Consider the following 18135-nt stretch of genomic DNA (forward strand, 5'->3'; position numbering starts at 1 on the left):
GTACCATGGAACCACTCACTCACCACCACACCTTGCTTGGTGGAATGGAGAGAATAATCAGGGAAAAAGCGAAACAGAAAACCCCATGGGTTGAGCTAAGAACAGTTTAATAATTCAAAAAAAGTAGTACAGAATAATACTAAGGGAAATAACAGGGACAGAAATATAAAACTAAAAGGGAAAAAACAACGCAAAACAAATCCCCAACAATAAACACAAGTGATGCACAATACAATTGCTAACAACCTGCCAACTGATACACAGCCTGACCTGAGCAGCAATCTGCTCTTCTGGGTGACTCCCTCCAGTTTATATACTGGGCATGATATGCTATGGGTCAGGTGCTCTGTCTCTGCTTCCTTCTGGCTTCCTGTGCCCCTCCTCCCTGGCAGAGCATAAGACTGAGAAAGTCCTAGATTGGGGTATGTGCTACCGAGCAACAACTACCAGGGTTGTTCTCAGACTGAAGCCAAAACACAGCACTGCACCAAAAAAAAAAAATCGTCCCTGTGGTGGTGGTGAGGCCCTGGCCCAGGTTGCCCAGGGAAACTGTGGCTGCCCCATCCCTGGCAGTGTTCAAGGCCAGGTTGGACAGGGCTTGGAGCAACCTGGTCTAGTGGAAGGCTGGGTTGGAAGTAGATGAGAGTTAAGGTCCATTCTATGATTCTATCCCAGCCAAAACCAGGACACTAACTCTATATCATAAACATATGTGGGCAAGAAAAAAGTATGCTTAGGACACCCAGTACCAGACAGTAACAGAGATAGGACTCAGAGCTAAGCCACTGGTCCAATGATTAACTGCACCAGCTTTCAGTTTTGGTGAAGTTTCATTACTTTCAGCATAAAACTGCTTATTTTGAAATTATTACCAAAATGTAAGTATCTAAGATTATTTTACTTACAGTGTACAATATTTTATCTATTTGGTTTTAATAATTCAATAATTCAGTAACTTCAAGAAGATGTTATAAAGAAGACAAGTCAGATGATTCAGGTTCTTTAGATGGCCTGTAGGGCCTCAGAGGTACCAGCTTGGTCACTGCTAACAACCTGCTGGATGACTACCACAGGTTTCTCTGCAGAACAGGTCCTACAGAGTAGACATTTTATGTTTTCTTAGTTTTATTCAAATCAAAATAAAGGTGATCTTCACTAAAAGAACCTACATTCAAAGCTGGGAGGATGCATGAGCAAGAAAAGAAAGTAAGTTTGTAAAGAACATGAAGCTGTAGCAGGGCCCGTATGCAGGACTGTTCTGTTAACACAGAAAGAAGTATTACCTATTCTTGAGTGAACAAAAATCAGAACCTGCCTATTTCTAACAACAGACAGGGCCTGTCAGTATCTCACAGAATGGGACATGGCCTCCAGGTTCTTTAATGCGCGAGAAGCAGCTATAGTGATTTTTAACCTTCAACACAGATTTCATCACACAGTATAATCATTCTTCAGGGCACATCCGAGAACTCTGAGATTTTTACACTACCAATTTACTTTTACAGAGTCTTCAGTCAGGACCATTTTTTCCTTGTCACTTGCAGCTTTCTTTGGCTAATCAGTGCAAGTGTAACTTTGGCTGGGAGCTAGTGTCATACAAAAAGGGTGGTCCATTCTTACATTTTCATTTCCTTTGCACAAAAATAAGTGGCAACAGACATTAAAATTCTCCTCTCTGAAGGTAGCAGATGCTGACTCCTATCTCAAGTGGGAGACAGGTGATTATATCTTGGAGTATAGCCCAGTGAAAGTATTTATTTGAAATACTCTACTTTTTGGGAACCTTTGTAAATCGGCAAAACTTACTGCTTTTATAGTTGAAAAGCTTCATCCAGCCTCAACTTAAACGACCAGCTGATTCTGCTCCAGAAGAGGTCACATTTCTACCTTTTTGTATCTATTAGTACATTAAACATGACTAAGTTTGTTTTCTTTCCCTCTGAAAGCAGATGGAGAGGTAGAGAGAAGCAGGAAGGGAAAGGGGAAAAGGAAACAATAATTTCAAACTTTAATCACACTGCAGAAATTTAAGTTTTATTTCATAGAGACTGAACAAGGTGAAATCAAAAAGTTATATCCACAACTTGAAACAAGCACTACTTTCACTTACTGCAAATGATAGTTTTCAGCTACACAGAGTTGTAAGGACAATTACAGAAATAATACTCCTTTGACCAAACAAAAAAAAAAAAAAAACCAAAACCCAGAAATCTAACCAAAACAAAAAAAAGCTGTTTAACCCCAGAATTTACTTTGTGCATCTTAATTGCACATATTTTCTGCATTTGTGTTTTCTCCTTCCTGCACACATAAAGCATCAGAAGTACAGTCAGGTTTTTCCATTAGATTTTCCCCTTTTCACACGAGAAAAATAATTGGTACTGAAGCATTACACAGTAGTGAGCCAAGCTGAGGCTGATTTTTTCCTCCCACATCTTGTTCCACTGGAGCCATAACAATCACTGTTTTCTCATTCTATTATCCTCTTTGATCTTCCAAAGGATTAGTTCCATACAAGACATTGCATTTTCCCTGGAATTATAGCCAACTAGAGAAGAACAAACAAAAATATTTTGTGCTACATTATTTATTTCTTTATAAAAAATGGTAGCTTTGCTTATTTAAGCTGAACAATTGTTGAACATATTAAGATGATCCTTGGTATTTAACAGGTTTTAGTGCTACTTCCTGCTACTAGAATTCAAGGTAATAACCACATGCTTCTAGCAATCCAATATTGTCCAGAAATGTTCAGTTTAACACCACATCCTCCAGCGCCAATATCCAATGGAGCCTAGATTAGCAACCAAGAGTTACTACCTGAAGTAACCTAGAGTGTCCAACATAACTGCCTTTGGAAAACCAGCTTCTCCAAGTCATGTGCTTTTGAATCAGAAGTTGAAAGAGTAACTATGACAAGTCGATTTTGCAACTGGATGGTAAGTTTCTACCATGATTAATTAAAGGCAATCTACTTGTCCTGATTTACTGAAATCCACCACAAAATTTGAATAGAGTAGTTAAAGGGTTTAAATTATATATGCTTAAAACAAACACTTAATAAAGCTAACAACTTACAAATTGACACATTTTATACAATTCCCATAACAACATGAATTACAGTATAAAGGGTTTTAACGTATTCTGTCTGGGGAAAAAGCGGTAGTCACTTGAACAAGAAGTGCATACAATTGTCTTATTAGTTGGCACTTATTATAGACATCAGAATACCCTCTCTAACATTAAAACAATACAAGAAAATGCTGGCTGCCAGGTTAATGGTAATTAACTACTGAAAGTTCTGAGCACTCCCTGCTGAAAGCCAAAGCTGCATGTTGAGGTTTCCCAGCAACTTTAGGATAGGTGGAGTTCAGCCATCATCTTCATAAACAAAAGTTTGTTACAGTGTAAAATTTTCAGATGGCCTAATTTGAATGCATACCTCATTAAATCCTATACAAACATGAAGGCAAATCTAAATAGAATCATAGAATTATAGAATAGTTAGGTTTGGAAAGGACCTTAAGATCATCTAGTCCCACCCCCCCTGCCATGAGCAGGGACACCACACACTAAACTATGTCACCCAAGGCTCTGTCCAGCCTGGCCTTGAACGCCTCCAGGGTTGGAGCATTCACAACTTCCTTGGGCAACCTATTCCAGTGCCTCACCACCCTCACTGTGCAGAACTTCTTCCTTATATCTAACCTAAAGTTCCCCTGTTTAAGTTTAAACCCATTACCCCTTGTCCTACCACTAGAGTCCCTGATGAAGACTCCCTCCCCAGCATCCTTGTAGGCCCCCTTCAGATACTGGAAGGCTGCTATGAGGTCTCCACGCAGCCTTCTCTTCTCCAGGCTGAACAGCCCCAACTTTCTCAGCCTGTCTTCATACGGGAGGTGCTCCAGTCCTCTTATCATCCTCGTGGCCCTCCTCTGGACTTGCTCCAACAGCTCCATGTCCTTTTTATGTTGAGGACACCAGAACTGGACACAATATCCTGTATTGTTTAAGTTACGTTAAATAATGATGCCATTTAGACTGTAAAAGTTTTAATAAAGGTACTGAAGACAGCAGATAAGCAGATTTGGGATAGTGTCTGGTTATTTAGAAACCAGAATAGTGTGGAAGAAAAGAAATAACAGCATACAGATGCTCCATCTCTGGCAGTGTTCAGGGCCAGGTTGGACAGAGCCTTGGGCCACAGGGTCTAGTGGAAGGCATCCCTGCCCATGGTAGGGGAGTTTGAATTAGATGACTTTAAGATCTTTTCCAACCCTAATCATTCTATGATTCTATACAGTTCAGCATTTTCATTTGAAGGTGGCAAAATCCCCTCTCCGTTCCACATTTCTGAGCTAGCAGCTTAAAAAAGAAGAAGGTTTTGTTTCTTTGCACTACAGCACTGAATTACTGAACAGATTCCACATCTACTGATTCTACCACCACCTCGGGCAAGGAAAGAAACCACAATATATATATATGTTAATAAATAATTCTTAGATTTAATTGAGGTGTTCCATCCCCAAAAGAAGCAGAGGACTTAAGCACTATCACAACAAAAGATGACTCTAGAAGAAGAAACAACTTCCGTATTTTCCTGGTAAAACTGAAATGCCAGTGATTTGAGATCACGTTTCACATGCAGCAGCAACTCAGAAACAAAGATTTTCAGACATTTAGACATGTCATCGTAATTCAGGTGTCTTCTGTCTTAAAGCAGTGCAGTCAAAGCAAGTTAAATCACCAGAGACCTACAGCTTTCTGATAGCAAAGGGTATTTCATTCTCCTAATCCCTAGTTCACAAACAAAGCAAATCCAGACTTGAAACTTATAACCTTTCTTTAGTACAAAACTAATAAAAACTAGCACAAAGCAGCAGCAGAAACTGATAAACACATACAGAGTGGAAGTCGTGAGTCAGGATTTTTTAGGTTTTGGGTTTTTTTCCTAGAAATGGCAGCTACCTAGTTCTATAGTTTAAGCTTGGATTTTAGCTCAGTGGTGATCAACAAAGAATGATTAAATGCAAATGTAAGCAGAAAAGTCTGCTAAAGGCAGAGTTTTGACTATTTGAGATAGCCATCTTACAGTCTGTAGAAATAACTTTTGACATTCCTCTTACCCCCACCACAGGGCTGTGCATCAGCCTGCCAGAGCAAAGGAAGTCAGGGGATATTATAAGTTTTGACAGGCAGTATCCAGCTACTCCACTGGCTATCAAAGGCCATCAAGTTTTGCTCAGTGTGACCATTTATGTATTCCCTGGGCAATGGAGGTATGTTAGCAGAATAGAATATTATTTTTTGTCCGGAAGGCTTCACTGATAAAAGCCAATATGAATCTGCCAGTTTATTTGAACAAATTGAGTATCTAAAATCAGTTTAAAAAAATTCCTTAAATGGCATGGTCAATGCAAAATATATTGGTCAAATGCAATGTTTCCATGAGTATTATATGCATGCTGTAGAACAGATTTATTGATTTGTCTTTGAGAGTCAGCAAAGAAATTTAATTTTACTACTGAAGAACTCCTATGTCAGTCTGGATAAGCAACTGAATCCTGACCATAGATGTTAACCTCATCACACTCCCTTCAGAATTGTAAGAATGTCCCTTCGCAAGTGAAAGAAGTTACAACACTTTTGTGTAACTCTGAGAAGCCAAGTGTACTGGGGGGAGAATGAGTTAGAGGCTGTGTGCTGCTCACTTGCCATCCAGGGTTAAACCACACCACCATCAATCATACCCTTCAGGTATATCCTCTGCTTTTACTACACTATTGAACTAAAGATATCCAAGACAAAGCTTTAAATGATGGCAGGTGTATTACTATCTTTTCAGTTTTCTGGGTTATTCCTGTCTCTCATTTCATGATGCAATGTACTGATTGCTTAATAAGGACCTGAGCTCTTACCATCATCTTGATGAATTCTCCTGAGGTAGTCAGCAGTCAGACTTCTAAGTGTTCTTTTGTGAGGCAAACCTAGTGGATGAGGAAACACTATTGATGTGTCCACCACCATGTCATGAATTAGCTGAAAAAGAGCACAGGCCACAGTAATGATTACACATCCAGTTACATTCTTGCACATCCTTTACTTAAAAAATAAAAAAATCCCATCTATTATCTAAACCATTTCCTTTCTCAATAATATACCTAAACTAACCCTTGAGCCCCAAATACTACATCATCTGTCCTTGTGTGCTACTTTTTATTAGAGAATGGCAAACTGTGGAGCAAAAGCTGGAAAGCTGGAAAAATTATCCTTTGCAGTGATTTCTGTACAATGCATTGACATTTATTCACCAGTTGTATATATACAGCAAACATGATTAATTCTGGGTTTAGGCAGCCAGCACCATACTTCGAAGTCTCACTTGCATTAGCCTTTACACATCACTAGCAAAGAAGCCTATCAAGGCTAAATTCCAATTTCTTTATTAGTAATATCACAGAATGGTTGGATGGGACCTCTGGAAGTCATCTTGTCCAAACCCCCTCACAAGCAGGACTTCCAATAGCTTGTTGCCCAGAAACATGTCCAGATGGCTTCTGGGTATCTCCAAAGCAGAAGACTCCACAATCTCTCTGGATAACCTGTGTCACTGCTTGGTCACCCTCACAGTGAAAAACTCTCCTGATGTTCAGAGGAAACCTCCTGTGTTTGAGTCTGTGCCCACTGCCTTAGGTCCTGGCACTGGGCATCACTGGAAAAAAAACTTGGTTTAGTGTTGTTCACAGTCTTAGAGTCATAGAATAGTTGGGGTTGGAAAGGACCTTAAGGTCATCTAGTTCCAACCCCCCTGCCATGGGCACGGATACCTCACACTAGAGCATGTTGCTCAAGGCTCTGTCCAACCTGGCCTTGAACACTGCCAGGGATGGAGCATTCACCACTTCTTTGGGCAACTTGTTCCAGTGCCGCATCATAAGAGCCTTCCTGAGCAGATGGTTATGCTTCTTATGGAATATTGCTGCCTTTGATATTTAATAGCATAATCCATGTATTTCTGGTACCTAGAATTACCTGACAAACAGCATAATTGTTTACAGCAATTCTAAAAATAATAGCTTAGTGTTATTTGGATTGTCACTGCCTTCTATGCATTTGGTGGCATGAGTTCAGAAAGATCAGAAAACATACAATTGTAGGTTTCTGTGAACCCAGAAATAAAGACAATATCATTCAGTTGTGATGTATGGTTGTATGATTAGAAGCACAAAGCAACAAAGTAGGAAGATCAAATGTCAAGATCTTTACCATAGCATATTTTCTATACGCATCTCTTCCTGATATGAAATACTTTTAAATACAGCTATCATTTAACAATCAAGTACATTATCTTATTTTTTCATACTTATTGATCTACTGAAATGCAACATTCTTTTTATATTTTAAATTAATTAGAACACAGTACAGACAAGTAGTCACCTCCTAAAATTGGCTTTAAACTGGCTACTTTACCCTGAGAGCAAATAAGTCATTTTCTAAGTTGTGTCCAATTAAGATTGTATCCACACTGAACAGGTTTAGCAGTATTGCCTGTACAGCCAGAAGAGTTGTTGTGGTATTCTTCAGATCATTGTCTGTTACTCCAGAGAGTCTAAGAGAGATTAAAAAAACTTCATTAATAGAAATACTAAGAAATACCTAGAACTGGATCTACAGTGGTCATTTCTCCAGCATCTAAAGTTAACTCTAGCCATCTTTAAAAATCAAACAGTGTTGAAGTCTGACAGTCTGAAACATAAGACGTTTTTTAATTCTCTTCCTTTTCACCTAGGTAGTATAAGATAAACTAAGGTAGGTGATATGAACTTGGCTCTACCACTACAAGTGGCTGACCATGTTTTTTAAGCATGGACCAAACACAGGGCTCTGAGCAAACAAATATTGCTGCTGGAATAGGAACATATTACATTGATTCTCCTCCAAATTTCTTTACAGTGAGGCTCAAAACTTGTGTTTCTTCACAGAGCTGTTGCAGAACTTCAGAGAACTAATAGGAATCAAAAGCATGTCTTTCAGGTCTCAATGACAAAATACAATAGGAAGAGCAAATACATGAGATCTATGCTAAATACAGAAAAATCTTATTAAAGCTGTACAGTCTGATAACCTCAATGCATGGCTTATGATTATACACCTTTTCTGTAAGACAACATCTATAGATGAAATTTGCATTTGCTTCTATCCCCTTAAGGAAGTTAGCAAGTTCTGGGAGGTTTAACTTTTTTTTTTTTTTTTTTTTTTTTTGAAGGAACAGGAGAAAAGGTCTTCTAACGTGGAAAAAAAAAAATAAATGGAACTAGGCAAAGAGAAAAATCCTTCTTAATTGAGCCTGTAAGAACAAAAACCTCAAAGGTCTTTGATTATGTTACTAAAAATAGACATTTGAGAGAGGCATGTTTCTTATATAGTTATCTGCAAATTTATTAAGTCTAATCCTGAAGTATTACAGAGTAAATAGCATACCTTATATCGTAGTCCACAACTTTACCATCTGGTTTAACAAATGCATCGTAGACAACCTGTAGCTTAGGATCGACCACTGTGACTCTAGTTAGTTCCAAGCCACGGGTTGTGTAACACTAAAGAAAAAAGTACCTTTAACAAGCATTTACACAGCAGTGTTTCCTTAAATTATGTAACTTGTTCACAAACCACAACAAGATACCAAGTCAACAGATCCAAATAATTTTGCCCATTGAATATTAAACACTAAAGGTCAGTCATGTAGAATAACTAGTCACACTGAAATGTCTAGTCAGAATTCTGCAGACCTCAGAGACTTCAGTGCCAAACTACTACAGCTAGGAAACTGCTTCATAAACAGCAATATGATTTCCTATTAACTGAACCAAAATTTTTAGGTTGCTCATACCATCTCGCAGTTCAGAGCATATACACCATGGGTTCCATCAAGAGGCGGTGATTTAATTAACGTCTTCATGAAGCCTTCCAATTTCTCCCTTCTCCCATTATGAACGTGAAGCTGCAAAATTTCCATGGGTATTTAAGTGCAAGTTCGCTAGATACATCTTATCCAAATTGCCAGAAAATTTGTTTCTCTAACAGACTCAGGAGCATATATATAATACTTCTTGTCAGTATTTGCCACATAATTGAGTGAACACTAATAAGCACACCCAAAAGGTTTGTACCAAATCATTTACACTGAGCCATAGCTTTCTGTAAAGTCAGAAGAACAAAGTGAGATACTGCTTTATATAAATCTTCTTAGAACATTATTCTTACCTTTGCAATCTGACATCCAGAAGACCCAACCACTCTCTCACAACAGCTATAATGTTTTTCCACACCACCAGGAACTGACAGAAAAAAAAAATAGTCAGTAATTAAGCAGTAGTAGCAGCAATTAGCAATGGCAAAAACAAATTAGTACCCTCACTCAGCCTCTCAAATTTCCTTTCCATTTTCTCCTGAAACTGCACTGTGGAAAACAGCAAATCCCACCTACAGGTCCCACCTATGCCAAGATGACAAACTGTATATTGTTCTCTCCTGAGATAAGGTTTTCATAAAAAAGAAATACCAATAAATAGGAAAGAGAAAGTTGCACTATATTCTAGAAGGTTCTCACTGAGGGGAATATTTAATGCAGGTTCAGAGTATTTAATTTGTCTCTTAGAAAAGATGACAAGGCTCTCTTAGAACTCAGTGCGAGGCCATCTTCTTCCCACATGGTTTTATCAATATCAGCTTTCCTAAAGTTACAGCATATTCAGGGAAAACAGGCTTTACTAACTAGCCACATTCCCAAAAGAACAGCAGAATATATCTCAGCTGAAAATTTTGGGGAAAAAAAGTTTCATACTTTGATCTTGTTCAGCTTTGACATGATATGTCAAGTATTATCAACATGACAAATATTATATTATAACATTTAAAGCTTCCACAAAGATTGAATGCCAAGGATACCTACCTCTTTGTTCCAATACTCCACCAGAATGATAGCTACATTCCTCTTCACGTTGATGTGTTCCGAAAGAAGTAACAGCATATATTTCATCACACCTACAGCAGACCCTTTTGAAATCTAAAAACACCCCAACAAACTAAAAACCAGTAAGCAGAGTGTATTTCCTAGATGGCATGCCATAAAGTTAAAACATACTGAATTGAAGTATAAAAGACGTTACATGAACAGCAAGTGAGAAAGGAGAATATCAATACACGAGAAGCGTCTCAATATTAGCCATGTATCAAAAAAAAGTTCCATTATAGCACAATAAAAATTCAAGTTTACCTAGGACTTTAATTACTATGTTGGGAAAAAAAAAAAAACAAACAAACAACAAACACCTTAAAAAAAAAAAAAAAAAAACACAAAAACAAAAAACCATGTGAAGCCTCATGGTTTAGCTTTGAAAACTTGTGAATTCACTTGCAGTCCAGGCACTAAATATGGAACATTGCCATAATGTATAATTTTATACGCTTGTATTTTACTGTTCTGTGATGGAAATTCAGTTTTGTTGCAGTCTACTAGGCACTTACCATCACATCCAGCATTTTTTACAATACCAGTAAGAATAGCATGACCTTTTTTTTCAGGATGTGGTCGAGGGAAGTTATTTTCATTCAACTGTTCCTTAGTCAAAAGATAATTTTTTAAAAGCTCATATAGATCACCACCTGTAAATGCTAAAAAAAAACCCAAAACCAAAATCAAAAAACAAAACATAAACAAACCTAAAGCTTAAGCAATATTAGAATAACTGTAAGCAGCACTTAAACACATAGTACTTCCGAAATGAAAAAAAAAAAAAAAAAAAAAAGGCAAAATTACAAGTTGTGCACTATAGTTTACATGCAAAATGTATATGCTTGTATCTCAGAGCAATTAGAAGTGATTAGAGGTGAAGCATTATTCAAAACAAAGACACTATATAAGCATGATGATTCACTAGCTATCCCAGAAAGGCTAGATATGCAATACTAAAGAACATGGTCTTCCCAAACAAAGTTCCAACATTTTCCCCTAGGAACGAGTCTTCAGGGAATTGTGTTGGAAAACCTTGCAGTGGCAAATAGATAAAGGTTGACCAAAACCAGAGAAATATTTTCATGCTGAAATAAGCCAATTTTTAGGCTAACGTGGAGAACTGACATCTTCCTTCCTCTTTCTTTACCTTTCTCTTCCTCCGACTTTAGGGATCCAGTGCCGCTGGAAGATCCACTGTTATTAAGTTGCCCTGAATGCATGAAAACGTATCTTTAGCATTTCTTCTCAATTTCTGCTAATATCCTAAGCAAACATTTATAAATCAAAACACCAATTTATTTCAGTGATATATTTCTACAAAAGGATTTGAATATACTGAAATATCTTTAGTAAAGTTAAACTAAATAATCATTTTCAGACTTTTTTCTGCTGTTCTGATTTCTACACTTGTAACTTATTATAAAAAAAAATCTTAATTGAAAGCAAAACTACCAAGATCTTGTAGCTTTTTGAGAGTCTTCACAGTAAGATTCAGGTACATCTTTTTACTGCCATGATGATCATAAATAGATTGTTCTTCTATCAGGGACTGTATTAAAAAAAAAAAATTAAAAAAAATAGACATTTAGTGGAGCACTATGTTCTACAAAAAGCACTGCCATTTAGAATCTGGGACTGTGAACCTAAAGGTAGTTACAATACAAGTAGTACAACAATCTGAAGCAGAACAATACAATCTGAAGTGCAACAGGAGACACAATGTCAGATGGATTTAAAGTCCTGCTCGGAAAGGGAGACACTACGGTGAAAAACAGTGTTACCAAATAGGATCTACAAAATATTTTACAAACCCACCTGAACATTAGAGCTCTGCTTGATGCAGTGAAGATGCTGAGTGCTATCAGTGCATATATCAGAAGTATTAAGTAGGAGTACAAGAGAAAGTCTTAAATCTATATAATTCAATTACAGGACCATTACTGGAATCTAATTTATCACAGGGAGTAAGGAGGTGAACCTTTAAGTCTAGAAATACCTTCATAGCAAAAGGAAAAGAAAAAAAATCTGATAGCAGAGCTCTGACTAGCAGATGAAAAACATGTACGATCCATGGGTTAAAGCTAAAGCTACCGAGGTTCAGTTTAGAAAGAAACCCTGTGTTTTTTCACAGCCAGGATAATGAACCATTGGAACAAGTTTCCTGGGCATGTAGCAGCTAAAAAGACAAATACGGCACCTACGAAGCAAAGACCTACTGAGGAAATCAGTGCTTCAACTCAGAATTTAAATCTAATCCCTGGGAGGATTTGAGCCTCTTAGGGTAACCATTCTTACTGGTAAACATTCCCTGGCTAAAGGCAGCTTTTTCTGATCCTGCTTCAAAGGAGGCATTATTTTTAGGTCAAGAAATGTCTCTTAATTTTCTTTCTGTAAAGTTGTAAGGAACAGAAATCAGAAGAAGGTCCAGCACCTTTTAATGAGGAAGAAGCATTCTCAAAATAAGGAGTACATGCATTAATCTTCTGGGGAAGAAAAATGCTTCTTCCTTAGTTTTATTTTACTGTTAACACTACCTAGGTAGTTGTTAAGAAAATGAAGCTTATTTCAGGCATAAATAGTGCCTTCTAACAATCACTACAGCATCTACAATTCACAAGTTACAACCTCTAAGCAGAGGAAGAGAAAGGGGAAAACGGATGAACCTGAGAATTATCACAGGAGGAAATTCTTCACTATGAGGGTGCTGAGGCACTGGCACAGGTTGCCTGGAGAAGTTGTAACTGCCCTATCCCTGGCAGTGTTCAGGGCCAGGTTGGACAGGGTTTGGAGCAACACGGTCTAGTGAAGGTGTCTCCACCCAAGGCAGAGGTGTTGGAACTAGATGGTCTTTAACAGCCCTTCCAGCACAAACCATTCTATGAATCTATGGAGTTAAAGGGAAGGTAAAAGAAACATTACTTTGTGAGAATGAAAATCAGGCATACCAAGGTATGTTACATAATGGAGAGAACACAGTAACAGCAGAGTAGTATCATCTGATGTTTTCCAAACTTCCATTCAATGCATAATTAATAACAGCCACATAGTCTTACCAGCACAGCTCCTTAAATTCTTCTTATTTCAAGCTTGCAAGAAACTCAGATCACCTAAAGGTTAAGCTTGAGATATTTCTGTTTGTCAGACATTACCTGCAAAAGTAGTACTTGGTGTGGTGTAAACAGAAAATATGAGATCGAAGGCTCAAAATGGTCAAAAGATTTACAGTTCACACATGTTTTCCTTCTGTCCTGAATAAATCTCAAAGCCATTATTACATTCCAGAAAGCTTCCAGAATTTACAAGATTTTTATTTTGCAGTCACAAGAGAAAACTTTTTCTTTTTAAATACCAAAATGGCATGTCTTATTAGAAACTAATTAGCAGTGCTAAAGACAAATGTTTTTACTTGGAGGAAACACTGATTGACAACAGTGGCAAGTGTAAGATTGAGTACATTTTAACTTCTGCTTACCGAAATATTATGCTTTAAAAAAATTAACCAAATAAGATCCCACCAACACATTGTGCAAGATAAAAGTGTTGACTTAATTCAGTTGAAGAATTGTAAAGAACTATAATCCATAACAAACCTTGTTAATAGCCTCATTCACTGTGCTACATGTTTTGAAGCATTCCGTAAGAAAACAAGTGAAATATCACTGTCTTGTCTCTTGTGGTACTTTGCATCCTGATTCTGGAGTGGAAGGCCTTTTCCAAGTAAAAGCTTTAAAAAAGCTAACCAAAACAAAATATCATGGTAATGTGGTCAATGTGTAACAAATAGCCCAAAAAAGTAAAATGAATTCAGACATTTCTTCTTTTTTCCTATCTTCAGACGAAAACCCTAAGTAAAAAAATCAAACACTACTGAATAGCTATTCAGAAAACTGGAGTTGCACAATACAAGGAGCCAGAAATAGTAGTTATAGAGGTTTTCCCTACTTAAACTTAACAAATCAGTCTTCTCCTCAAGGTTATGGCAAGTATTAAAACTATTTTTTTTTTCTTACGTAAAGTTCAGTTGTTCAGCAAGGACTAGCAGTTCAGTTATGACTTAAGTCATGCTCTCCATCTGGCCTTTATTTCAGACGTATTTCACTCAGAGCATAAACTAAAGACCCAATAAACGAGACTAAAAAATAAATATTTTTAGGAATCTATAGCCTTTGCTAGATAATGCAATGTAGAGTTTTTGCTTATCACAATATGCTTATTTTAAGATAACACAAAATTCATCACAGAAAATCATCACACTCAATCTACCCATAAGTTATGCTAACCATAGTACTGTAATACCCAAAAAAGTTACAAAAATGCAGTGTGTGTCAAACATGGATATTTGAGTCCTATGTCTAGATCATATTTATTTGCTAAGGAAGATCCTTTAAAAGCAGCATTTAAACATGCATGCTACTACCAAGAAGAAGGAGGTTTTTTACAAATGGGGAACACAGTATGTATCAATGTCACAACCTAGTCTCACTGTTACTGGGGCATGCAGAATTCTATTTAGGAAACCAGGTACACACTGGAGAAGGGAAGCTTGCTTGCTGAACTTCTGCATTATGACCCTGCTGCCAAGAAGACGTGTTGAAAAGCACCATTTCATTTTTGTTAGGTACCTAATATGCACATAAACAAATCCAGAGTTAATATTCAAGCAGTTCCAAATCACAGCAAGATAGTGTTAAAGTTAAAACACTGTTTCTTATAACAGAATTTTGCTATCAGATTCAGCATGCTGCTCCTGAAAGGAAAACGCCAAGCCAAAAGAGCTTGGGGGGTGGTGTGGTGGTGTAGGTGGCTTAAAGAATTATGTCCACTATTAACATTGCCACCTAAAGCACTGCAAAACCAGCCACTTTGGGTTTCCAAGTGCTGTATCTGAAATTTCATGGTAGAAGCCTCCACTCCAAACTGACTTTTCAATTCTCATTAGTGTCAGCTACTCTTGTCAGCAGCTTGTTTTACCTGCATCAGGAGCCAGTTCTAAGTACTACAATATTTGCTACAGCTTTTAACAGAAGAGTTGATGAGACATTTGTTCTAATTTCAGCATATTTTTTCTATTAGATTACAAAACTCTGCCAACCTCAAGTTCAACACATATTATGTTGACCTTCAGTTTATTACAAGATTATAACCCACATCTAATTTCACCATGTGTGCAATTCTCTTTTGTCCAGGAACATTTACTTTAATTTCTAACAAATCGAGATCTACATTTCTTCCATGGGCCTATTAAAACCAAGAATAGATTATTTAGACCAAATCTTATGAAGCTCTAGACTTCAGTAATATTCTCATGACCCATTCACTCCAATGTTTCAGGTTATACAGTCAAAAACTCACCAGCAAAATTACAAGCCCATCAACATTAGACAGTTATTTTACATTCAGAACACAGTACTTCGGAGGTGAGGCAGTGGTACTCAATGTTGCTACATTTGTTTATAAGAAGAGCGGAAGACTACTGAGTACTCAACTGCCTCTAAAGCTTTGTTTATTACAGTAGAAGTAATAGATACCCATTTATCAAGGAACTATTCAGAGCAATTTTCTGCTTCAGGAAACAGAGATCATCCATTGTTAAACTAGAGAGTCATTAAGTGTTCCTTATGATTTTGTATACTGGCAGTGAAGGTTCCAATATTTAACCATTACTAACACGCATTTTTGGAAAGAGTACTTGAACTTGACTAGATATCACATCCTCCCCTAATATGCTCAGAAAAAAACCTCCAAGCACTGAAACGGAAAAAAAATACCTGATTATCATGGTCCTTCTTTTGTGCTTCTCTTTCAAACTCATCAAATATTCTTCGACACTCCTCTAAAGGATCATCAGATTCAGAGAGCTCTGTGTCCTCCCCACTGGATTCTGCTTCCTCAGTGGATGAGCCCAGCCCACTTTCTTTCTTGTTTAGGTAATAAGTTGGATACCTGTAAGTATCTTCTGGGGTATCATCTTCCCCACTTTCTTCTATACTATGTCTTTTCTCTGGATTTATAATTCCCTTATAAGGTCTTCCAATGGCAGTTCCATCTTTTGATGAGTGACCAGTACACAAGGGAGACTCTGTTACTCTTCTGCTCTTCACACAGACTTCATTAGTAGTACTCTCCTGAAATGCTTTGACCAATATATTAGTTTCTGCATTTCCTTGCTTTAGAATTCCCTTCTTCATGCCTGCCTTAGTAGAAGCAGCTGAAGATATATGTTTCTCCTCACTGTAAGTAAGGGCACCTGTTTTCCCCAAACCCTTCAATATACCAGTGCTTACATCAGGCAAATAAATCTCATTTGCTTTTGGAGAAACACTGCCTAGTTTTTCAAGCTTATTTAAACTTCCGCTGTTTTCCTGCAAAGTAATAATTTCCTCAGATTTTTCTTCTGTACACCCAAAAATGTCTGCTATAGCATCATCATGTAATTTTCCTGCACATACTACAGCTGCCAGTTCTTTGTCCCTGTTACCATTTCTACAATTCCTTCTTATTCTTGGCTTTTTATTAGGAACTTCTGGTGGCACATCAATGACAAGTCTACTTTCATCATCAGAGTCTGAAAGCTCAATTTCAGGTTTCACTGAGGAAGAGTTTGTCGTCATCTTTGTGAATACGCATCTTCTCCTAAATGGAGACATCTTTGAATTCCCATCCCAATTTTCACATGGTGGAGTGGTTGGGTTACAGTGCTGTTTAGCATTTTCATCCTCATTTGTTACAGAAGAGAGAGAGAGACCTGCAAGGTAATTTTGAAGAAGATTATAGTAGTGAGCAACTGTTATTTAATATAATCAACAATGTATTTTTCTAAGTAAAAACCAACAGCCATCATTTGTATATATGGAAACTGAAACCATGTGACACGCATGTGCTAAAATGCACCACAATTGTTTCCTTAGGAAAAGTGTCTTTAAGGTAATTTTCAAAGGTTAAATTGTTTCTAATCATTTAATCAGGAATACTGTACTGTGAGAGCTCCTGTTCCTTGACTTAAGTCTTGACAAAACCAACTGCTAATTTAATCCTTTTGGGGTTTTGTAAATCACCTGCCTGTCTTTGAGGAAAGACATAGCTATGATGTTAAATTAAGTCATCCTAAACAGTAACCTACAGATTTCAGCTGAGGAAAAAGAAATTATTCATTCTATTAATTATGCACAAGACTACAAGTCTCATTGTCCCAAATACCCAGCAACATGTCAAGCCAGGCATATTCACAATTTTGCAAAAACTTTAAGCAGCCTCAGAAACTGAACTTCCAACTTCAGATTTAAGTGACTAACTGCTATCTCTTTAGCTTTTATAGGCTGCAGACGCCATACCAAAATTCAGCCTGACACTTTCTCAATGCACTATAACCTCGAATATTATTGCCAGATATTCTGGCAAATCACAAAATGCAGTGGTTATTGCCTTCCCAGAATTTTACTACTTGTTTGGAGACCCTGTCATCCATGAGATCTGTTAGCATCAATTGTGTATTTTAACAACAATGCTACTTACAGTGTAATTTAAAAACATTTGATTTCAATGGTGGATTTTATCAGTAATTACAAAACATTTCAGGGAAATACCAGAAAGTCACATTTTGTTAGTGAAGGGGATCCTTTGCAGGTTACTCAAAATAAGTAGTTTTGACATTAACACAATAACAATACACTAAAACAGGGCAGTACCTGCCTGTTGTTGTAGCCTCACTACCCTGTTGCCTGGCAGCAGCAGCCCATGCAGCTGCTCTCACTTACCCAGTGGGATGGTGGAGGGAATCAGAAGGGTAAAGTGAGAAAACTTGTGGATTGGTATCAAGACAGTTTAATAGGTTAAACAAAGCTGTGCACACAAGCAAAGCAAAGTAAGGAATTAACACACTAATTCCCATCGGCAGGCAGGTGTTTAGCCACTTTCAGGAAAGGAGGGCTTCATTGTGCCTTACTATTCCTTCAAATGTCTCTCCTTCCTCTTTCTTTCCCCAGCAATTATTGCCACATACATAATGGTTTGGAGTAACCCTTTGGGTAGCCTGTCTTTAAACACAATTTCCTGGCTGTGTCCCTTACCAACTTCTTACCCACCCCTGGCCTCACCGGCAGGGTAGCGCGATAAACAGAGAA

At 37.5% G+C, this 18135-nt stretch overlaps 1 protein-coding gene across 1 annotated transcript; it reads right to left on the reverse strand.

Moving 5' to 3' along the window:
• Nucleotides 1-2459: 2459 nt before the first annotated feature.
• LOC104406785 (RNA exonuclease 1 homolog) lies at nt 2460-16626 on the reverse strand. Its single transcript, XM_010015876.1, has 12 exons — nt 15784-16626; nt 15149-15253; nt 11468-11564; nt 11163-11225; nt 10528-10674; nt 9953-10066; nt 9265-9338; nt 8891-9001; nt 8482-8597; nt 7471-7609; nt 5919-6039; nt 2460-2548 (listed from the first exon to the last, which is right to left on the reverse strand). Exons 1-12 carry the CDS (start codon nt 16624-16626, stop codon nt 2460-2462), a joined length of 2019 nt encoding a protein of 672 aa, XP_010014178.1.
• Between the last annotated feature and the right edge of the window lie 1509 nt (nt 16627-18135).

This window comes from Nestor notabilis, unplaced genomic scaffold (genome assembly GCF_000696875.1).
Source record: "Nestor notabilis isolate BGI_N333 unplaced genomic scaffold, ASM69687v1 scaffold8116, whole genome shotgun sequence".
Taxonomy (NCBI): Eukaryota; Metazoa; Chordata; class Aves; order Psittaciformes; family Psittacidae; genus Nestor; species Nestor notabilis.

Excerpts from the sequence above, each read along its gene's own strand:
- LOC104406785 (XM_010015876.1), bottom strand. The coding sequence starts at position 16,626 with ATGACGACAAACTCTTCCTCAGTGAAACCTGAAATTGAGCTTTCAGAC. Across the intron at positions 15,254-15,783 it reads AGAAGGACCATGATAATCAG|GCCCATGGAAGAAATGTAGA; the intron begins GTATTTTTTTTC and ends TGGTTTTAATAG. Across the intron at positions 6,040-7,470 it reads ATGACTTATTTGCTCTCAGG|CTAATTCATGACATGGTGGT; the intron begins GTAAAGTAGCCA and ends GCTCTTTTTCAG.